This window comes from Lactuca sativa, chromosome 7 (genome assembly GCF_002870075.4).
Source record: "Lactuca sativa cultivar Salinas chromosome 7, Lsat_Salinas_v11, whole genome shotgun sequence".
Lineage (NCBI taxonomy): Eukaryota > Viridiplantae > Streptophyta > Magnoliopsida > Asterales > Asteraceae > Lactuca > Lactuca sativa.
The window spans coordinates 166,798,934-166,823,888 of NC_056629.2; the positions used below are offsets into that span (position 1 = coordinate 166,798,934).

Here is a 24,955-nt window from a genome sequence, read left to right on the forward strand (position 1 = left end):
AAAAAATAATAAATAAATACAAAAAAATACATCTTTTAGTAGAATATTTAGAATATTCTACATATCTGGCAAATCAAGTAGAATATTCTAAACATTCTAAAAATCATACTAGAAATGTACAGTGTAATATTCTATTAGAATATTTCACATATTTTTCAAAAAAAACGGTAACTTTTTTTTATTTTTTTAGGTAAATAAAGTTCCGAAAATAATAATTAAAATAAGAATTTTTGGATTTTTCTTTTTATTTTGAATTTTAAAATTATTTTTAGATTTTGTCTCACGGTCTCACAAAATGAGTATAGTCTCAAATAAACTTGAACCTATATATATATATATATATATATATATATATATATATATATATATATATATGTGTGTGTGTGTATGTGTGTTTTGAAGTTAGCATGGGGAAGCATGAAGACTAAAGTGCTTTAAAAGTAGTTTACGTCTTTAGGATATGTTTGTCTTTTTCGACTTATCTATTTATCTGTCTTCTTTTGATAAATCGTATTTTAGAGAAAGTTTGTGTTTTGTGTTACCCATCCATAGATGTTTCCTGAAGAAAAAAAAAATATGCTGTTATTGAAAGATGTTTTATATTTGACAAATAATACTATAATAGCATGTTCGAGATTGGTAAAGATATAAAGCTCCATAATCTTATTTATAGGAATACAAGTATATGATATGCAAATTTATTTAAGTATATAACCATAATATCATAAAAATTTAAAAATCGTTAATGGTTTATTTTTTTTTATTAAACAGTAATCTTAAAAACAGAGATAATATATACTAGTGAAGCCATGCTTTAGTTATCATCTTTGCTTTCTTGAAGCATTTATTTATTCTATAAATTGTTTGAATTGTTGGTTTTGTTCATTTACAAGATATGATACAAATATACTACACATTGTTACGTGTTCATAGCAAATTATAAAACGAAACGCTAAAGTAAACAAAGGACCAAAGGTACATCGATGAAGAGAAATCTCGCGGTTACGTTATTATTCTATTTAATTTGTATCTAAAACTTTATGATATTAATAATATAAATATTTGAATATTTAAACCACTACTCAATATACATAGGATTTTTTCCATATAACAAATTGTGTGTTGAAATGTTGTATTATTCAACTCTATGAAACATAAATTATTGTGTATAGAAAAACATTGTTGTATACGAATCACTTCGTCAAACTAAATGAGTGTTTGGTTTAAAGGATTTGGATGGATTCTTATAGATTTGAATTTAAGATTCATTAAAAACAATTGTATTGTAAAAGTTAATGGCGGGATTTCAAATTCCGGTATTTTACCAAATTCATAGGATTTCATCAACCCTTCCATTCCCATAAGACTAAGATTGGGAGGTGCATCATTGAAATATCACAGAAAAATGCTTGTACAAAAATACCTCTTCCATCTCTCTTTTCCTCTTTCTTTCATATTGATATACATACAAATTTCGTACCTTTTATTATGATTAAGAATAGACATCTAATTGGATTTGTATCTTTTATTTAAAAATCAATGTTAATTAAAGCAAATTCAAATTTAATTAACATTTATGTGTTCGTTAAAGAAACATCCTAGAAATTTAGATGTTTTTAAAGTTATAAAGAAGAAAGGAATGACCACAAAATTATAAATTCAGTAAAATGGTATTTTGATATTTTTGTTAACAATATGATTTCAGTTTTTATGGTTCTATTGTAAGTTAAGTTGAGTTTATATGGTAACTTAGTGCAATGAATACATGTTGAAAAAAGGACATAACATGTTAAACAATGTAAAAAATAATCAAGTAATTCCATACAAGAATGACCAAGTTATGACTTTGTAAATTTAGAGAAAAAAAATTATACAAAGCATATGGGAATTTACATATTTTCAAGAAACATCTTTGCAGCTTTTTAACTCAATATTGAGTGTCCAAATGTAACTATATACAAGAAAATTGTAGCCGAACATGACAATGAAGATATATGGAAAAGATTCAAGATAAATGGACTTAAGATGAAACAGTTATTGGTTATAGAAAACAGCATGGTTAAGGCTTAAAAGTGGCATAAATGGGTATGGACATATGTTCACGACTTAATAATTCAAAATTAAAATATATTTAGCCAACGATCAGTGAAGACTGAAGAGAAGTTGTAGATCTTGTGACAAGCTTTACAACGAATATCATAGAAAACAAAATCCAAATGAAGAAGTTATGGTAATTACCAAAACCGAAGAAGCAAAAATTATACATTCATAGCTATATTATAAACTTCAAACTTACATTTATATCTTGATATCTATAGGCTAATGTTTCTTTCAAAGTTTATTTATATAATATTCACAGTTTAATTTTTACATATTTTATTCAAAATTATAAAATCAAATATGTGTATAATGCTACTTTCATCTTATATTTCAGAAGCAAAAAATTCTTAATAAATTCATAACTTAATAAAGTCAATGCACAGTTTAATACAGTCAATTCACATATTAATACAATTAATTTACAGATTTATGCAGTCATATCACAGCTTAATATAATTCGTTAGTAGTTTAATACACAAAATTCACAGCTTAATATCATAAATTCAAAGTTTAATACATAAAAATTATACATTCATGGCAATATTCTAAACTTACATTTCAAAACTTTAATTCACAGTTTATTAAATCAGTTTAGGACTCTTCTTCATAGTATTTACTATTTACAGCTTTAAAACATACTTAGTTTTGTTGAAGCATTTCTTCAAACATCTTGTATTCACCACACAAATACATAGTTTAATAAAAGTTTAGGACTCTCATTCATAGTATTCACAGTTTAAAAACATATTAATTCACTCATTTACAGTTAAAACTAACATTAAAATAACTAAACAATATCTAAAACATTAAACATCACAGCTCCCAACTTAAAGAACCTAAACTACATTATTTAAGAAAACACTAACATAATAATATACATTTTAAATTCAATCCACAATATAACAAATTAACAACTATAAAACATAAACTTTGAATAACAATTTTATACAAATATTATAATAAATAAGCAAACAAGCTTACATTCACAACTTAACAGCAGTTAAATCTAAGGTTAACAAAAATAAACAAAAATGAGAGATTAATACATTAAATTCACATCTTAAAAAAAAAACTAAATTCATATTATTTGATAAAACACTAACATAATAATACACTTTTTAAATTCAATTCACAACATAACAACCATAAAACATAAACTGTGAATAACAATTTGATTCAAATATTATAACAAATAATAAAACAAATATGGACTCACAACTTAAGAGCAAAAAAAAACGATGATTAACAAAAGTAAACAAAGTAATCAAATGAGTGTACCTATGATATCAGCCAAATCTGGAACAAAAAACAAATGAAGCTTGTCGATCTCGCAAGGGAAAAACCAACGGAATCACTTAGATCTAACCAAATCTAAGCATGAAGAGTCAGGGAAAGTCGTCAGAGGTTGCAAATCTGACTTCACAAGTCGCCGACGCTCGTAAAATCGGCCTCTAGTGCGTCGAACGATAGTGGCAACGATGATTCATGGTTGTAGTGGCTCTAGGGTTTCAAATCTGAGATATTCCGACATGTAATGGTCATTTTCGTCGGTCTCTCTCTAGATCTGAGATATTTCGGCGATTTTGATCCAGATCTAAGGTGGACAGAAGACGAAGAAAATCTAGATGGAGACGGTTGTGGTGGATCATCGTCGCTCGCTGAAGCTGGTGGATCTAACGTGTGGTCATCGTTTTTGCTGGTTTTTCTCTAGATCAGATATTCCGGCGATTTAGATCCAGATCTGGAAAGTCGTCGAAGGTTAGTGGTGACGGTTGTGTTTCACAAAGATCTGAGAGAAAATGGAACCGAAGGCGGTTGAAGTTGTTGGTTGTGGTTTGACGTAATTGACTTATATGTTCATCGACATCTAGACTTAAATAGAGATTCATACATATTTTACAAAATAATAGACGTATACGCATTAATAAACTTATGCATATTCTTACAAAATAAAAGGACACTTTTTTCCTTCACATCTTAAAAAAAAAACTAAATTCATATTATTTGATAAAACACTAACATAATAATACACTTTTTAAATTCAATTCACAACATAACAACCATAAAACATAAACTGTGAATAACAATTTGATTCAAATATTATAACAAATAATAAAACAAATATGGACTCACAACTTAAGAGCAAAAAAAAACGATGATTAACAAAAGTAAACAAAGTAATAAAATGAGTGTACCTATGATATCAGCCAAATCTGGAACAAAAAACAAATGAAGCTTGTCGATCTCTGTCACACCCCCAAACCAAGGATGGCGGAAACGTCCGGGGGTGGAGGACTTCATGTACAGTATCACAACAACGTGTATAATAGTGCTCAAAGTAAATACAACCATCATAAATATAATTGAAAAAGTTACACCAAAGTATATGTTTACATGTTTCAAAATCAATTACATTATGATGACAAAAATAAATTGTTGACGGTTTAACGTCCCATCCTCAAAGCGTTGAAGTTTTCTTGTTTCACTGATTTCCTGAGAATACAAGTAGTTTTGAAAGAGTGTCAACAATTAAGTTGGTGATTTCATAAGAGTTTTGTTTGGAGTAGAAACCGTTTTCCTTATAAAATCGATAGAGTTGATTTCCAGAAAATCCAATATTTTCTTAGTTAAGTGTGAATAGAATATTCCTATATGATACATTAATGAACCCTAGAATGACCCGTAGACTTCTCCTATAATCGTCCAGCGTATATAAGTTATATAAGATTTAAGTTGATAAAACGTTGAATATAATGGGTCTGCCCTAGGTCCACAACCAAACAAGGAACAGGAGATGAGGCGGGCCCACCAATTCTAAGCCAATCACGACTAGATTCTATATAACTCTAGCATATACACTTAGAAATTATAGTTGAAAACTAACAATGCGAAAGTGAATGTGGACTTAAACCCAATAACCGGAACCAATCCTAGTGTAGTGTACGAAATAGTAATAGTGACTGTGAACATAAACTATACGTTTCATAGTTCATCAAATAGTGATAATGACTAGTGAACATGAACTATGCATATTATAGTTTACCAAAAGTGGTTGTGATGGTGAATATAACCTATACATATCATAGTTCATCAAATAGTGATAGTGGTAGTGAACATGAACTATGCATATTATAGCTTATCAAAAGTGGTTGTGATGGTGAATATAACCTATGCATATCATAGTTCATCAAATAGTGATAGTGGTAGTGAACATGAACTATGCATATTATAGCTTATCAAAAGTGGTGGTGATGGTGAATTCCTTTCTTGTAATTAAGTTCATAGTGTAGAGGAAACATAAACTATACCTATTATAGTTTATCACTTTGTTTGTAATATATATATGCCATAACTATACCGATTATAACTAGCATGTTCGTTTGTGGGGGTAAAATGGCTTAACTATACTTATTATAGTTTATCATAATTATCCATAGTGGTAATAACTCTTTTGTATGTGTAACACCTTTAATAATGTGTTTGTTATGTAAAATAACCCTAAACTATACCTATTATAGTTTATTAAATATTTGTGTGGGTAGTGAGCATAAGCCTTACTTGTCATAATTTACCAATGTTTGTATTTTAATGGATATAGCCTTGTAATATCATTTATATATTTACCATACTTGTGGAGGTAAAAATCCATTTGTTTTCTGATGTATGTCTATATAAGAATACAAAATTGTCATATATTGCAACAACACATAATCACATAATGATGTATACCTTGCTCAACATGTTACAAGGTGAAATGAAATTTATAATGGTTTTCTGTTAAAAACATTTTCTGTAACTGTTATTGGAAAATTTGTAGAAAAATCATAAAATGTCCAAATCAAGTTCTGTAACTTCTGAAAGTTTGGAAAATGAGTCTAGTTTGTTCATAATTTTTATTATAATTTTTAATGACCTCTTACTTGTGTGAAAAATTCCATAATCACAGACTGGTCCGGATTGATGTTTGAAATGATAGGCAGTTTTGTAAAAATCACCATAAATTGTAGAAAAATCATATGGAGATGTGCAAGTAGTCATTTTAAAGCTAAGAAGTGGAACTACATGCACCTAAAACAGTTTTGAAAACTAAAATGTTTAAGTTGTCCAAAACAGTCCGTGAATGGAGTTGAACTTTTCTGATGAAGGCTGTTAGAAAAGTTTAGTTATGTTCTTGGTGTTTTAACTTGTATTCCCCCCCCCCCCCCCCCCCCCCCCTAAAAACTTGAGAAAACATGAAAATGTAGGGGTATGAACTCACCTTGAGTGATTTCAGAAGATGAGTGTTGAAGAAGAGAAGTGTCCAACCCAAGAACACTTGAAGGATCACTTGAAGATTCGAAGATCTAACACAATTATGATGGAGTTTGTGTAAGATATCCATGATTTGAGTAGAAAGAAGTGAAATAATCATAAGGAGAATGGATTTTGCTTACCAAATGTGGAGGAAAAACCCAAGATCAGCCCTTGAATCTCGAATTCTAGAGGGAGGAAGTGAGAGAGAAAGGAGTTTGATCTTTTTGGTGAAAAGAGAGAAAATGAGAGAAGTGAGGAGAGAGAATAAATATCTAGCTCTCAAAAATGTGGGAATAACTTGTTAGAGAGGTAAAAAGGACAAGGAAGTGACAAGGTATGGGCTGGTGGTGAATAGTGACATGGAGTGGGTATGGGAGTGGTTGCTTGTGTCATAGAAATAAGTAAAGTCAACACTCTACCTTTGTACTTCACCCACTCTCTTTTGGATAAGGTTTTATCCTTAAAAATGTGATTAATTAATAGTTAAGGGTCCTTATATGTTAAAATAAAGTTTTGGATGAAAATCCCATGTTAAAACAATTAAAAACGGGCCTAAAATGCGAATTTAGTCGAAAACCGAGAGAAAAAGCATTCCCAGCGAGACCTCTCGGTCCTAGGCCGAGGTTCGGTCCCTAGGCCGAGGTTCGGTCCTTGCTGGTGCTGAGCCGGAAGCGAAGTGCGAACCAGAAGAAGAAGGCGAAGGCGAGGGGCTCGGTCCGAAGGGTCAGAAGTGAAGGTTCGGTTCGGTTCTTTGAGTGAGGTTCGGTTCGGTTCTTTGAGTGAGGTTCGGTTCGGTTCTTTGAGTGAGGTTCGGTTCGGTTCAGCAGCCTTCTTCATCAGGAGGGTTCGGTTCCTAAGGGGACTTTCGGTTCCTAAGAGGGGTTTCGGTTCCTAAGAGGACTTTCGGGTCCTAAGAGGGGTTTCGGTTCCTCAAGCCCGTTTTTCGCGTAGACTTCCGCTTTTGGGCTGTTTTCGCCAAATTCGAGGGTCGGAATGCCCCGAGTGGTTATAGAAAGTTGAGAAAGATTTTGAGAGAGATTTGAGAGAGATTCCACATACTTAGAGAGATTTGGGAGAGATTTGACATACTTTGAGAGATTTCACATACAAAGAGATATTTGGGAGAGATTTCACATTCGTAGAGAGATTTGGGAGAGATTTGACATTCTTGGAGAGATTTCTCATACAAAGAGAGATTTGGGAGAGATTTCACATACTTAGAGAGATTTGGGAGAGATTTGACATTCTTGGAGAGGTTTCTCATACAAAGAGAGATTTGGGAGAGATTTCACATACTTAGAGAGATTTGGGAGAGATTTGACATTCTTGGAGAAGTTTCTCATACAAAGAGAGATTTGGGAGAGATTTCACATACTTAGAGAGATTTGGGAGAGATTTGACATTCTTGGAGAGGTTTCTCATACAAAGAGAGATTTGGGAGAGATTTCACATACTTAGAGAGATTTGGGAGAGATTTGACATTCTTGGAGAGGTTTCTCATACAAAGAGAGATTTGGGAGAGATTTCACATACTTAGAGAGATTTGGGAGAGATTTGACATTCTTGGAGAAGTTTCTCATACAAAGAGAGATTTGGGAGAGATTTCACATACTTAGAGAGATTTGGGAGAGATTTGACATTCTTGGAGAGGTTTCTCATACAAAGAGAGATTTGGGAGAGATTTCACATACTTAGAGAGATTTGGGAGAGATTTGACATTCTTGGAGAGGTTTCTCATACAAAGAGAGATTTAGGAGAGATTTCACATACTTAGAGAGATTTGGGAGAGATTTGACATTCTTGGAGAGGTTTCTCATACAAAGAGAGATTTGGGAGAGATTTCACATACTTAGAGAGATTTGGGAGAGATTTCTGATAAGAAGAGATGGAGTGAAAACGATTGAGAGAGGTTTCATTGGTGACCTTTTTGAGTGTCCGGCTTCGCAATGCAAGGTCCGTAAACCCCGTTAAGCCTTGTTTAAGGATCTTGCATACTCCTGATGAGTATGTAACATTGTTTTATCGGTTTGGCTCTCCACGTACCACCGTTTTAGGTTAAGGAGATCTAGATGTACGCACTTTTCGATTTATGATCTCTCCATAGAATAGCGAGTGGTTTAGAAATTACATAACGTAAACTCTAGTACACAAGGGTTAGTTGAGTTGACCGGTTTGAATTGTTGACTTTATTTGACTTTGAATTGACCAGAATTTGACGGTTGTCACAATCTCGCAAGGGAAAAACCAACGGAATCACTTAGATCTAACCAAATCTAAGCATGAAGAGCCAGGGAAAGTCGTCAAAGGTTGCAAATCTGACATCACAAGTCGCCGATGCTCGTAAAATCGACCTCTAGTGCGTCGAACGATAGTGGCAACGATGATTCATGGTTGTAGTGGCTCTAGGGTTTCAAATCTGAGATATTCCGACATGTAATGGTCATTTTCGTCGGTCTCTCTCTAGATCTGAGATATTTCGGCGATTTTGATCCAGATCTAAGGTGGACGGAAGACGAAGAAAATCTAGATGGAGACGGTTGTGGTGGATCATCGTCGCTCGCTAAAGCTGGTGGATCTAACGTGTGGTCATCGTTTTTGCTGGTTTTTCTCTAGATCAGATATTCCGGCGATTTAGATCCAGATCTGGAAAGTCGTCGAAGGTTAGTGGTGACGGTTGTGTTTCACAAAGATCTGAGAGAAAATGGAACCGAAGGCGGTTGAAGTTGTTGGTTGTGGTTTGACGTAATTGAGTTATATGTTCATCGACATCTAGACTTAAATAGAGATTCATACATATTTTACAAAATAATAGATGTATACACATTAATAAACTTATGCATATTCTTACAAAATAAAAGACACTTTTTTCCTCAAATTCGCTCTGGTAGACGTTTTTGAGGAATTGTTTGATGATGCTCTTGTGAAGGCATCTCCATATAACAACGCTGTCGGAATCAGACAACATGAATCCTTTTGACAAGACTCGTATTGAATCGACATAAACTATGGACCAACTTAGATGGCTTTGGTGAATCTCCTAGTCCTTTAAATCCAACATTTTGGGATGCATGGGCACAATTATTAATGCCGAGTAGACCTACTTGATGATCCACAACTGCTAGTGATATAGAGAGTTGAGCTAAGATTGTGCTCTTGCCTACACCGTCTTTACCGGATAATGTAAACAATTATTTTATGCTTTATTGTATTCATTATATCTACAATTACTACCAAATCTGAATCAATGCTTTTAGGAGCATTGGCATAAACTTCTTGATTAAGGAAACCAACACAAGCATCAAATTTTTCGGCATCTTTTGATTGAGTTCTTGGGCAATGCCCGTTGATGTTGCGGTGGACTTCTTCAAGGTTGTCATTTTCCATTTTCACTAGTTTCATATATGTTTTTATTTTAGGAGAAGAAAGTGTGTTGATATTATAACATGTGGGCTTACTTTCAGCCTTTATCTTTGAGTCCAAGTCTATCATTTGAATCAATTTACTTGATCACGACACTCCAATCTCAGCCCAAATCTCTTTTTTAAGCTCATTATTACGACCTAAGAATACTACTTCCAGTACGTCATCTAATGAAGCAATTGTATCAAAGGGGTTGATTTGTACTCCGTTAGCGTTACGACCTAAGAAGACGTCATCAGCTTCCAACAATTCCAATACGATTCTTCTTGGTTTGAAATTGAGTGTATATTTCGTCCATTATTTGCTTCAAAATCCAAAAGTGGTGGTATTAAGGACGGAGGTTGTATGTCGTTGATTTGGCAAATTTCCTCAGCAATAGGGAAACGATACATCTCTCTTGATTTGTCGTTTATCATAATTGTTGTCTTTATGAGACTCTGTTAGTACTATGATTGCGTTCCAACCATTTTCTAAGGTATCTCCAACCTACCCCTAAATGTCATTTTTATCTTAATTTTCTCCTATTCTTTTCGAACCTTATCCCATTTTTTACTCCATATTTGAAGAAATGAAGAGTATTACTTCATATTCATATAAAAAATTAAATATGTATTAAAATCATGAAACACGATAACATATTTATTTATAAGTGTATTATAAATATATTGTTATTCATTTAATATTATTGTGATGTAAAAAAATATAGATTATATATTTGTTAAAACCAAATTAATAAAAGGGATGTTTTTAACAATCTATATAAATTAGAAGAATGGAACATATAAGAAATATATTTTTTAGGATAAAAACTATTTCAAATAAAATACTATTTACCTCGTTTTTTTTCCATTTTACAGGAGAAAAATACTAAACCTTCTTCTAGATTTTGTACTCTTTGGCTGAGATTTCCACGAACCATACTCGGATACTTTGAATTTGATACCAATTTTTGTGAACCGACTTAACAAAAGGAATTTAACGCAAGAACGGATGATAAAAAAAAGTTTCTTTCTATTGATTCAAAACACTCAAAATACGTGGATAAACAAAAGTAACCCTAATGCTTACTAGAATTTCAAGAGTACTTCTCTCCAAAATGGTTTCCACATCCATAAAAGATGTCTGCACTTTTTACCTTATTTCTCCGCCCACTTAGAGGATGATGTACTAACAGAAACGAAAGACAAAATTCCTAATTTACCCTCCACTACCAAAAGAATCAACAGCTTATTTTAGCTCAATTTAATTAACCGTCTTTTCCATTTCTACCTCTTCTCAATCATGTGAAGTCTATTGTTGGTGTAGCATGATCTTTTTCAGAAGACATATGTAATGGCATCAATGTAAAACGTAGTTACAAAAGTGAAAAGACGTGAATGAAATTTTATATTTCCTTGACATATATATGACCTTAGGGCTTAGACCCATGCATTGGATTGGTATTGAACTCTTTTAGATCTTGTCAACAGCCAATAATATGGATTATTAGGTGTTTCTCAAGAATGGACAGATAGATAAATTAAATTAAATTTCTATCTTCTAGGTATAGAGTTGGATGCCCATGCATGCACCAGTTAAGTCAAATGAATCATGAACATTTCACAGATTGATTCTTAGATAATCATATTTGTATATTTGTAAGTAATTTAAGAAAAACGAATGGTGGAGTTCAGTTCAATGTTCAAACTAGTTTATTTGCCGTAGTCATAAGATATCAAGGTCGCATTTATTCTAAGAAGAACAAGATTAGTAAATGAATAATCAAAGAATTGAATTAGCATAAAAGCTAGAAAATGAATAAACATGATGCATTTTTACTTTTGCATAAAAAATAGACTATATAACAAAGTACATTTATATGAAACAAACATTCCTCTACAACCTACTACACAAACCAAACCAAAAAGAGAAGCTAAAAAATAAAAATAAACTGTAAAAGCTAGAGTAATAATTGTGGAGGGGAAGGGTGGGAAAAAAGGAAGTGGCAGTACAACCAACTAATGTGGGTTACCAATGTATTATAGTATATGACAAAAGGTCAAAGGTGTGACCTCCGTTAGTTTCTATTTAAGAAGATATTCTAATTTTACAATCCATTTGGAAAAGAGAATAGAGTAGTAGTAGTATACCTTTTTCAACACTAGTAGTAGTAGTAGTAGTAGTAGTAGTAGTTTACATACAGCTTGACCAATTAAAGAATGACACCCACTAAGCAACACAAAATATAACCAGGCAGCAGGTGAGGTTGAGGTGAATATTATCACAAATCTGCATAAAAAAACCATATAAATATTAGACAAATGATATCAGCATCAGAAACAGAAAGCAAGAGTTGGTTTTGGTATATATCAATAATACCTTGGAGGGAGGGGAGGGGAGGGGGTAAAATGCAAATATCAAGATGTGAAAGCAAAAATTCTATCAGCAATCTTGGCACGGCAAATCGGACACTCGGAACACGCAACTGAACAAGATTTACACACTGCAAAAATAAAAATATATACAAAAAGATTAGATTTAACTTTATAGATGAGAGGGTAGGTAAGGTAATGTTGGATGAAAAGCAATTGAGCTTACAGCTAAAATGGCGGCAAGGAAGAAGCATAGTTGTAGTTGGTGATTCGAAACATACTTTACATACATGAGAATTCGCATCACCATTTCCATTATTGTAATTTAGCTCTTTCTCCTTCATCTCTTGCATTCGAGCCTGATCCCACATTCATTATATTATTACACAATCTCCAACCCAGTACCAAAACTACTCAATTTTTACATCAAATTTATTTGCTTTTTTTTTTTAATATTTTGAATGTATAATATGAAATTTTGAATTTAGTAAATATTTTATTACTTGATTAATGAAGGTCACCGGAAAAGTAAAAATGTGTTTAACCATTTTGGATGGTTTTAGAATGATAATAATAATACCTTCAAACGAGCAACAAGGGGCTCTTCCTTTGGCACATCATGCACAACCTGTTGAACAACATCCAAAACTTGCCTTTCCTTTAGAACCTGATTATTGAAATCACCATTTTCCACTCTTACTTCATTCACATTTTCATTTCTCTCACTATTAACATTAGCATCAGTAACAACATGTCCTCCTCCTCCTACTCCTGCTTCTCGTTTCAACTGAGCAACAAGAACCCACATATTCGCCAGATCATTCTCCAACGCCCCTTCTTTCTTCTTCAACTCCTCAACTTTTTTCCTATATTCATCTTCTATAATCTCCTTTTCAGCCAAAGCAGCTTCAAGGCTCGCTTCCCTTTGTTTCCTTACATTTAGTTCCCTTCTCAGATCTTCTGGGTCAAGGTCAAAGTCATTGACCCGACCAGAACCAGATAACGACCGTCCGTTTCCGTTTCCGTTTCCGTTTCGACCGGGTTTTGTGGTGGTGTCATTGTTATATTTTCGGTTATTACTACGAGCTGTGACTAATTCTTTTTCAAGTTTTGCATTTTGTAGCGAGAGTTTGGTGACTTCGCCAGCTAGATTTTTTAGTTCAACAGCTGCAGCAGATGCTAGTTCTTTTGCGTAAGATGCCTCTTCTGATAGCTTTTGGTTTTGTACTGATAATCCACTGTTTTCTTCTAGTATATGAACGTGCTCCAGTTTTAGTTTCTCGTTCTTTACCTCCTGTTCAAAGTATGCAAAACAATAAAAACTATTATGAGTAAATTACAATTTTAGTCCCCGAGTAAAACTGATTTTTCAACTTGGGTCCTTATTTGAGGTTTTTGCAGCATTTTTTGTTCCCTGTTACAAGTAAAATGACTATGATTTGGGACCAAAACTGCATAATTACAAACATGAATATATTTTAGACCAAAATTGCAAAAACCAGCTATACTCAGGGACCAAAAGTAGTCATTTTACTTTGGAAGAACCTCAAATAATGACCAAAACTGCAAAAGAGAAAACTTATCTGGAACACAATTGCAAAACTCAAATATAGTCGAAGACCAAAATGTAATTTACTAAAACTTATTATTCCTTCTAACTTGGAATTAGAACCTGAAATTACCTGCATCTGAATTTTCTTTCTTAACTCGTTGATGTATTCTTCGGGTACATTCTGTCCAGATGATGACTGGGATTTCTCACTATTGGCTGCAGCCAGTTGTTGTTCGAGCAGTGTGATTCTCTCTTGCAGTTCTTTATTTTCTATACACTGTAACAAAACAAAGAGTACAAAAGAATATATTTTAACATGAATGTATAATTGAAATAAAGAGTACAAGAGGATGATATTTTAAGACAAATGTTTTGTTGTAACAAATGAAATCTCGATATATACCTTGGTCTGCAATTGTTCCTGGAGGATGCGATTGTCTGCTGACTTTATCTGTGGATATAGAGAAACAAAAATCACAAGTGTATTATTGTAATGAAATTAATTAAAATAATATAAGACCTTTTTTGCACAAAAATGATGTAATATTTGGTGCAAATAGTGATTCATCTCCATTTTTTACACAAAAAAGAATAATCCAATTATATTCCTTTTTTCTAACGTATATAGATTTTTAAATATACTCTTTATGCATATTCGCTTTTGACAAATTATTCTTACATATTTGTTGTTACAATTACTTTATAAATTACATTATTAAACTATTATATTCACCAAATAAATTATTCGTATATAATAAAATTGAATTAATTATTATTATATTGAAACAAACGTTTTGTTAAATGGAAAAAATTACATGTATAAATTTGAAACATAAAGATTATATTTAATACATATGATTAGTTAAAATATAATTTAATATATAACATAATAATTCAAGTAACAAATATTAGATTTGAAATATAACTATAAAACTTAAACTAACTAAAAATGTATAAACTACAACTTGAAGGACCAAATTGTACAAAGGAGTAGTATAACACCAAATTTGGTGTTATGTTATTCCTTTACACCATTTTGGTGCAACAAATGGTGTTGGATTGGAGTAAAAAGGTGTAAAAAGGAAAAATTAAAAAGCATATGTACCTCTAACTCAAAACCCTTTTCATCACATTGAGTCATCAATCTCATCATTGTCTAAAAACAGCACACAGAAAGAAATGTTTGTATGTTGCAGATGAATACATAAAATTACAAGCTTTTAATAAAACTGAAAAGTGAGACTACCTGCTGCATATCAGCCAATGATGTATTAGAAATTGAAGCTTCGTTACTTTCAATAATCTGTTTCTCCAAGACCCTCATTTGCCTTCTCTTTTCTTCAATTTCACGTTCCAAATTTTCTATCTGTAGAAATATAAATACTTATCCTCAAATCATATGGCAAAATTTCAAAACAATTTATTTTCATAATTTGTGAAACGAGGGAGTACTTGAGTTTTTGAGCTTTCGGGATCATTTGCAGACTGCTCCACTAAACGTTTCATTGTACTTGAACTGAATGCTATCTCTCCAGCAAGCATTTTAACTTGCTCCACTAAAAGATCCATTTGATCTATCGAGATTACACCCTATAAATAAACAAAATACTAAAATCAATATTAACCTCTTTAGAGTTTAGACACAGACATTTTACACATAAATTGATAATCTTAAAACATATTGTTACCAGTTTCCCACCACCAGCAAGGTCACCCACTTGAGTTGACTCAGTGATAGTGCTACCTGCAGCTGATAAGTTACTGGAATTTCTTCTGTGTTTGAGTTCATGAGACATTTCTGATGGAGTATCATTCAGATTATCACTTTGCAATAGCAGAGAGTTATTCTGAAACATATTTATTTATAAACAAAAAAAAAAAGAAACCATTAATCTCGAGTTCTATAGATATATAAAATAGTGAAAATGAAAAAGTCATGTAACTTACATCCTCCTCATTGGCAGAGAAACTCCTTTGATGAGTTAACCCGGGAATTGTGTTTTTTGAAGAAACAAGTATTAGTTTCGTGAGCCTTTGAATTCTACTCATTAAAGCTGCTTTAGCTTCTTCCTCTTCCTCCAAGCGTGACTGCATCTTTACTTGTCCTTCTTCTAACTATTAAACATATATAAATCAATAAATCTGTTTATTTTTTTAATAAACCCAAACCATAAATAAAACAATACCTTTTGTTTTAAGGTCATTATCTCTTCAGGATTAACACCTACAAGCATCCCACGTCTTAACTGATCAAGCTCTTGTTTCAGAACTGATATTTCTCTTTGGTACTTCTTAATCAAAGACTTCTCATCAATAATCTGGAAAATTAAACTGTGTTATTATTTTCTTTTCTTTTTTAATTTTCTGAAAGAGATATCAGACGTTAATTTATTTCATAGCAGACCTTGTTCCGAGAAGCATAGATTTCAACACGCTTTGCCCTGCTTGCAAATTTTAATGTATTGTGTGTCTCCTCCATGTTACTAGAAGCTGGAGTTATGGTGCAGATAAGCTGGTAAGATTTAAAAATAAATAAATAAAGTGATTTATCAGGTGTAATGCATATATTTAATTAAATGTTTGTTACTAATTATGATTTATTTATAGTTTATACTTACTGAAACATGTCCATGGCCACTCAATGAGGACTGTAGTAGGCGAGTAAGCTTGGAATCTCTATATGGAACATGAGAAGCCTTCCCCTCACTAAGCTTCCCAATTACCTGCAAATCCAGTTGAAATAAATTTCCCAAACAAAATGAAATAAATAAATTGGTCAACTACAGAAGCATAAATAAAAATACTTACAGTTCCAAGGGTTAGAAGACTTTTATTTATGTAAGATCCTTCCTTTCTCCTCAATCCAGTTGTTTCAGTTTTTGAGCTTTCTGATCCCGCAAGATCAATTAGATTCTAGAACAGATTAGAGAAAACAACATGAATAGATGATACAACAGTAATAAAATTATGTAAAGGATAGTAAAGATCAAGGGTACATACAAGTTGAGAAAATATTACTCCATCATACTCATCACCATGGGCACTGCTTTCAATCATCTGTAAATTCAAATACATGTTTCAAAGATAAATTTGTAAAAAGTGGTTATCAATAGACTAGTAGGCTAGATATTAATACATACCAGAGTAAATATTGTGTGACTACGGCTACTAAGCAGATTAAAATTATTAGAACCAACATGGCGATGTTCTGTATAATATAAAGAAAGTTAGTCAATAAAAGATTACAATTAATACACAAATATATTATTTGGCACATGGTAAGATTCAAATTTCAACAGTACCTTCACCAGCAGCAATAAAAGAAAGGGCATGCCCAGGGGATAAAACAACCTCTTCCTTTATACCCTCAACGTATGTACCCTATTAAGGAAATAAGTAGTATGATTAAGAATACACACACATATATTTATATCTAAAGCTATATTTAGGGACCAAGATGGAAAAAAGATTAAAAAATCAACTTTTAGAACTAAATTGTATATAGTTTACTGTAGGAACCTGTGCATCTTCTCGAACACGCAGATTTTGTCCAGTTGGATCGAGCAAATCATTGATGACCTGGCAAAATAGTATAGGATAACAAGATAATATAGGTAAGCTTCAGTAGTGACATGATACTGGCTGTGAGAAGTGCATAATGAAGTGAATTTTGCTTCTTGATTAATTTGCAAGTGGTCATCTAAATGTGTTACTAACCTCATTGTAGATCTCAAGATATGATACACGCAACAAGAACTCCCTTCCTGGAGTCTGCAATGTGAATATAGAGAGTTTATTACTCATATGTGCTCCTGAAATGTCAATAATAAACCAAGTGTGGCACAACTCTGTACATATATCAAATACACGTACACATACTCCCATACACACGTATAAACACATACACAAAATGACACTGAAAGGACAGACTCACAGGCAAGAATAATTGTTACATGACTTGCATCACAATCATGAACCAAAGGGATGTTACATGGGTGTATGTAGTTGCAATGCGCTTCAAATCTTATTAATATGGTGTTGAGAAACACTTACATCCTGAATAATGCTGAAAACATCCTTTATAGCCAGTGGTATTATTCCAGGAGAATGGTGATCACCCTGCAGAGATCATTGAATCAGAAATATCCCTTGAAACTGATAATATCACAGGAGACAGGAGTAGCAATTTCTCTTACATGCATTGTATGTGTCTTCCCACTACTTGTAACACCATAAGCAAAGACAGTGCCTGCATTAGCAGTCTTACATTAGCTCAGACAATTAGTGTTTCATCCAATCCCACATGAATCAGAAATAACAAAGGAATGAATGCAATTGAATTAGTTAATTTGATCTACTTCTAACGCACCGTTTACTCCTTCCATAGCATTCTTCACAACAGGTCGAGCAGCTACTTCATACACTTCCTGAGTGACAGCAGAGGGTCCAAAAACTCTATCTGTCATGTCATCATAAACATAATCAACAGTATCAAATACCGATTCCAATATTCAGTTTTCATCATCATACATTCTCTTCTGTTTCCTTGATTAATGGAGAAAGCCATATTGCGTACCAAATGCATAGGAGGTCACTGGATTGTACTCGTTTCGAACAAGCTTATCTCCGTCAGCGTACCAAGAAATCTCGTCTCCTCTCTGATACTCTCGTTCACTACAATATCAACAAATTAGATATTACGTCACCGACGTTTTCTCAAAACCCTAACTCACCTAAAATCGAGATTAGGTATAGATCTAAATTCAATTTTAGATCCATCAATAAATCAAATTACCTCAATGGCCGAAACCGAATCGTTACAGAAATGCTATCACCTCCTCCCGATCTCGGCATACTATCAACCGGCTCTCCAATAAGCTCATCAGCAGACGGAAAACCGACCGGTGACCGGCCTCCGTAACCTCCTTTGGAATACATCGAATCCGACCTAGCCACACCAGGAGTAATGGATCTGGAACCGTAACCGTTACCAGAAGCCCCGTAGAGCGACGTAGTTGCGGAAGAGGAGCAGGAGCGAGGAATGAGCTGCTTATTAAAAGAAGACGTTGATGAAGATGAAGAAAAAGGACTTGATGGCTTCCGGTGGTGGAAAGGTGAACTACTTCTTCCTCTTGATGAAGAAGTTGCCATTTACCGATCCAGCTCTCAAATTAAAGAACCAATTGGAATCCGCCAAATATCAAGTGAGATACAAGTATATGAAAGAGAGAGCTAGAGAGAGAGAGAGATAGAGTTGTCAGAACCTCACATGGTGATTAGTTAGTAAAGTGAATGACATTGTTCCAATATTTTTATGCTGTGTGAGTGAGAGAGAAGGTGTTCTAGAGAGAGAAAGTAACAATGTGAGTATCTATACGTATAGAGAGAGAAAGTGTGTGCGTGTGCGTGAGAGATAGTGAGTATATCTTCTTCGTTAAGACAAAGAAGAGAGTTGCAGAGAGTGAGGAGAGAGCAAGAGATCCCTAAAATGAATAGAGAGAGGTGGGGAGGAGAACGATGGAAGGATTTCTTTTTCCTTTTTTTATTGTTATTTTCAAATTTGAGTAAATTAAATTTATATAAAAATCTAGGCAAACTATGCCAGATAGTGAGGAATTTTATTATTTTATTATTATTCTAATCACAATAAATTATTTTTTTTTACTGATTTAGGTCATATATAGGTTCCTAGATTAGTTGTTAGCATTTATTTTGGATAATTAATTTCATACATTGTTTTTAACGTAATTTGTCTATTGATTTGCTTCCACATGATATTTAACATTTATTGTATATTAGAAACAGGAACCAACTCGAGCAAAAAGCTTGAGCAAAATTACATGAAGCAGTTTAGGACAGGATGAGCACCAAATAGCTCGTTTAATAAAGTAATATTTAGATCTCCATTTAATCCAATCAAAAGTATTGATATTGATATCATCAGCAGTTAGTATAGTCGTCTGACTTATTTTTTAAGAGCATTAGGTATGGGTCACGTTATAACACCAGGTTCATATGCCACCTCATCTATAACACCACCATAACACCAAGGGGGAAATGGTGTTCCCCATGTTATAACATGCTAAGAAGTAGAGAGAGAAATAAATAAAATGATTTGATTGGTTGATAAAGGCAACAACCAATTAAACTTCCTGTTGCTTCTTGTGCTCGTCACAACAAGATATGTCATAACATCCTCTTAACAAGAAGGAGGGATGGTGTTCATCTTGTTATGATTAGGTTATGAGGTGTTACGTCAGTAAAAATTGCACTTCTCGTTGCCCATACCGTATACTCTAACATAATAGCATTGCACGCCTTCCAAATTATCCAAAGAGTTGTGTAAACTAACGACAACCGTAACTTTTGCATCCTCTTACTTCCGACATTTGTCTTAATTAAATATAACAGTTCTTCACAAGAAGAAGGTTGCCCTTAAAGGCAGGAAGACCAATTGATCAACCAACTCCATAAAATCTTGGCAAAAGAGGAACATGGGAAGAAAATATGGTTTGTGGAATCTTCCGAACCTTGACAGAAAGGACATATAGTAGAGGAGACATGTATCCCATGCTAGATCAAATTCATGGAGGTGGAGATTTTGTTCTTATATATACGTCAAACAAAGCAGTTGATTTAACATCTTTAAAGGCACCCATTCGAAGGTCCTCGGGATATCCACATTGGAGCCATTATTCTTCAAATTACAAAGAAACTTAACAGAGAAATCAGTTTTATCATCATCAGTCCAAAGCTATCTGTCATATTCATCTATTTAAAATCATTTGAAAGATTAATCAAAACTGAAAATTGTTATAAATAAAAGTGTAAAGATTTGCCTACTAACTTCACCACTACTATATTATTTTCTTACCACCATTAACAAATTTTATTTTTCTAAAAAATGGAAGGTTCCAATGAGGATAATTTAGATTGTGTTTATCAACTAACAAATGATACAGGTGGCTTTTTTTCGATATTTTTTAAGTTGTATTTTATAAACTATAAATTTACTTTTTACATGATATTGATAAATAAATTTTCAATATTAGGACATATGTAGTGTATAGATCAATGTGGGCCCACACATAAGGTTCAAGTAAGATCTATTTTTTAGAAAGTTCCTCATAATATCATTTTAACAAGTTCCAAATATATTAATATTAATTATAAAAATTAAATCTTTTATAATCATATTTGTATCATTTTAAATATATAGTTGGTTTTAACAAACTTCATTTTTATTAGCTTGTTTATTAGCTTAAAACTAGCTTTTTAGCTATTTGTCAAACATAACAAAAAAGTTGTAGCATCCAACCAACCAAATTCAAATTTTAACTATTTATCAACAACCTAACATGTCACATATTATATATATATATATATATATATATATATATATATATATATATATATATATATGAGTCTTAATTAATACAATTATTTATTAGATAATATGTTTATTGAAAAGTTATAAAAAATATATTAAAATTCATATATATATATATATATATATATATATATATATATATATATATATATATATATATATATATATATATATATATATATTATGTCATGTTTCCATATTATGTTTGTAAGAGCAAGTTTGTCATCTAACTTCGATTGTTCATCTTTTATCTTCTTTTTTGTTTTTTTTTTTTCCCTTCATGATGGATAGTATGTGACCACCAACATGACTTTATATTACCGGTTAAATTTATACTAGTCATTTTATATATTTTTTTAAAATAACAACCATATTTGCTTAAGAGGATAATTATTTTGTAAAATTTTATGTTTATAAGACCATAATATTATATCTAGTTTAATTGTCTTTAAAAACATTACAACGATAAAATCTCGAATTAATTTTGAAGTGTTTTAATTTGAAAACTAGACCAATTAATAATATTTTCAAAATACATTATATAAATTATAAAAATTATTTGGCTTCTTTTTTTCTATTAAAACCTGGCAATGATCCATACTCCATGATGAACGAAATTTATGCGCAATATTTCCAAATAAAGCAAGCAAAGTTTTCCCTTTTTGAGATACACATGTGACATGAAAATGGTTCTTTTTAATACCATTTAATATTTGTTCAACTCAAAAAGAAAAGTATAAAAATTCATTTGAATTTATATTAGTATAACAATTTCCAAAAAAAAAATGTCCTTGTAAGAATAGATATCAATCTAACTACATTTTTATCATCTACAAATAGGTGACACTAAATAAATGTTTGTATTACCTATAAAAGTATATATGTTTTATTTTCTAAAACAAGAGTAACAAAAACACCTACATTTGAATGTTTATTTACCGGATCAAATAAAACCCACTCAATTTAGATGGTATTTACATTTTAATGAAATATAACCAAGTTAAAAACACGTTTTATAGCTATGTTTTTTCATCTGTATCGTTTTTTTTTTTTTTTTTTACAATTTTCTTTCTTAAAATAGTCCACTATACTATATTTTTTACAAGTAGATGAGGTGGCAATCGGCATGTTGGAAGGTGTAAAATAATTGGGTTTTTTAAACGTGAAAATGACGCGCGTAGGCGTAATGGGTTTTATTTTTGAAAAGGTAGCGTAAAATGAGCGGGAATAACAGTGGAAAGGGTGGGGAGGGTTTGGTTAACCAATCATATCCATATCTCATATACCTTTATCAAAACAACGTCGGTGTTACGCTGTCATGAGTGTATGAACTTTGATCATAATTGAAGTTATATTTATTTATTATTTACCACAAAGGTTATGCTTATTTTTTTAATACTTGAAGATCCTAAACTAAAAAATTAGCTTTTTTAATATTATTAAAAAGTTAGTAATGCTTGTTGTGATGCTGACATGTATGGATTTTATAACCTTGACTTTATTATATATAGGTTTTGATGGCATGGGTTTTTTATTTTATATAAGTACATTAAATATAAAAACAATATTTATGAAACGTAATCTAACCAAACATCTTTTTTATTATACTCGTTACAACGGTTATAAGATAGATCAAAGTTTGAGATCACGTGAATAAAAATTGTTTATTGTTTTAAGTAGGGTGAGCATAGTGCGGTTTTCATGAAAACCGAACCGCAAACCATAAAATGCGGTTTTTGTAGGTTAAAAACCGATAGGTGTGTTTTTTGTTTTGGTGCGGTCTTATGGTTTTACATGCGGTTTCAGTTTGTAACCAAAAAAATGTGTTCGTTCGGTTTTATGGTTAAAATGGTACGGTTTAAATGTAGAATTTCGTGGACTTTATTTTATTTTCATATTTTTGTTACAAATAATCACCATTTTGACCAATTTAAATGTATTTAATATACCTATGAAATCGTTTTATGTTATTTGGTAAATTCCGATCGAAATATATATAGTTATTTATGATATTAGGATTTTGAGACCTACATTATATGTTGTATTGTAGAGGATTTGATTTTATAATCTCAAACTGCATTGCTAAGTGAATCATTATTGAAGGATTAGAAGTAAAAATTGATAGCAGAGAGAGAAAGAGAGAGAGGCGGTGGAAGGATCGGGAAGCGCCTAGCTAAAACTGTCAAATTCTTAGCAGTTTACTTTAGCTAAGGATTGACAATTTTAATATATAGTATAATGAAAAAGGTTAATGGTATGCAATTAATACAAATGCTCAAACTGTGAAGCAAACTAGCAAAATATACTTCTTATACAATGGAGAAGAACAGACGTTTTTTTAACAGGATATATATATATATATATATATATATATATATATAATTGTGGTTTTACGATTTTTATGGTGCGGTTTGACAGTATGAGACCGCACCGCACTGAAAATTACGGTTTTCTAAAATTTAAAACCGCATCATCGGTTTTATATTCGGTTTCATTTTTTGGTCTCGGTTTTTAGTTATTTTGCAGTTTTTCGGTTTGCGGTTTGGTTTTTGTTCACCCATAGTTTTAAGTAATAGATCTGCAATAGAGAATGAAGTTATTTATAAATGGAAAACTGCAATAAAATCCTTACACATTGACCTCATAATCGATTTAATTCTTATATCTTTTTTTTACCAAATTAAAATCCTAAAACCGGTAATTGTATTCAATTTAATCCTTTTACCCGGTCAAAATGTAATCTAACTTTCAAAAATTACATTTTGGGCCTATATACCAAATCTATTACAAATTTGATGCAAATTTTACACTTTTGGCCCAAATTTGAAATTTAATTACAAATTTGGTCCAAAATTTACCCTTTTAGCCCGAATTTTAGAATTTTGTTATTAATTCATCCTAACTTTACTTTTTTTCGCAAAATTGGTTCCGAAAATGTTTTTTCTTTATAAAATTATATTTATACAAAAAAAATCACATAAAAATCATATATTTTCAATATAATTTAAAAAAAATGTATACGAAATATCTATTTATAAAAATAGGTATTTAGTAAGTACATAAATGTATACAAATCAGTTTTTTTTTAAATACATACAAGCACGTATTTTGTAATATATATATATATATATATATATATATATATATATATATATATATATATATATATATATATATATATATATACACCTATTTTATTATAAATAAATTTGTATACAAACAAATATTTATAAAAAAATATAAACAAACACTTATTTTCATAGTAAACGTACGTGTGTGTGTGTGTGTATATATATATATATATATATATATATATATATATATATATATATATATATATGCACACAAATAGGTGTATATCAATTTTTTTATAAAAGCGTGTTTGTATACATTTCTTCTATAAAAACATGTTTGAATAATTTTTTATATAATACGTGTTTGTATATATTTTCTATATAAACGTGTTTGAATAAAAATACATTTATTATAAAATAGGTGTTTATATATATATATATATATATATATATATATATATATATATATATATATATATATATATATATATATATATATATATACAAAAACAGTGTATACAAACACTTATTTGGGTGCATATACACATGTTTTTACAAAAAAAATGTATACGTTTACTATTTCTATAGGTGTTTATATATATATATATATATATATATATATATATATATATATATATATATATATATATATATATATATATGTTTTTAAATATGTGTTTCCATACAAATTTATTTATCATAAAATATGTGTTTCTATATATATATATATATATATATATATATATATATATATATATATATATATATATATATA

At 31.2% G+C, this 24,955-nt stretch overlaps 1 protein-coding gene across 1 annotated transcript; it reads right to left on the minus strand.

The window, feature by feature from the left end:
- Window positions 1-11,607: 11,607 nt before the first annotated feature.
- Window positions 11,608-19,266, minus strand: LOC111919082 (kinesin-like protein KIN-7D, mitochondrial). Its single transcript, XM_023914690.3, has 25 exons — window positions 18,512-19,266; window positions 18,293-18,390; window positions 18,086-18,175; window positions 17,913-17,965; window positions 17,770-17,835; window positions 17,434-17,487; window positions 17,236-17,295; window positions 17,019-17,097; window positions 16,857-16,924; window positions 16,717-16,773; window positions 16,525-16,629; window positions 16,335-16,439; window positions 16,121-16,228; window positions 15,903-16,034; window positions 15,664-15,831; window positions 15,405-15,563; window positions 15,169-15,306; window positions 14,963-15,082; window positions 14,822-14,872; window positions 14,120-14,167; window positions 13,847-13,993; window positions 12,745-13,458; window positions 12,391-12,523; window positions 12,172-12,295; window positions 11,608-12,081 (listed from the first exon to the last, which is right to left on the minus strand). Exons 1-24 carry the CDS (start codon window positions 18,865-18,867, stop codon window positions 12,210-12,212), a joined length of 3,195 nt encoding a protein of 1,064 aa, XP_023770458.1. The 5' UTR covers window positions 18,868-19,266; the 3' UTR covers window positions 11,608-12,081; window positions 12,172-12,209.
- Window positions 19,267-24,955: the final 5,689 nt, after the last annotated feature.

What these genes read in the sequence shown, in the direction of transcription:
- LOC111919082 (XM_023914690.3), bottom strand. Translation starts at nt 18,867, where the DNA reads ATGGCAACTTCTTCATCAAGAGGAAGAAGTAGTTCACCTTTCCACCAC. An exon ending in ATCTTGAGATCTACAATGAG is followed by an intron (nt 17,296 to 17,433) that starts GTTAGTAACACA and finishes CTATTTTGCCAG; the next exon opens with GTCATCAATGATTTGCTCGA. An exon ending in TAATGACCTTAAAACAAAAG is followed by an intron (nt 15,832 to 15,902) that starts GTATTGTTTTAT and finishes TATGTTTAATAG; the next exon opens with TTAGAAGAAGGACAAGTAAA.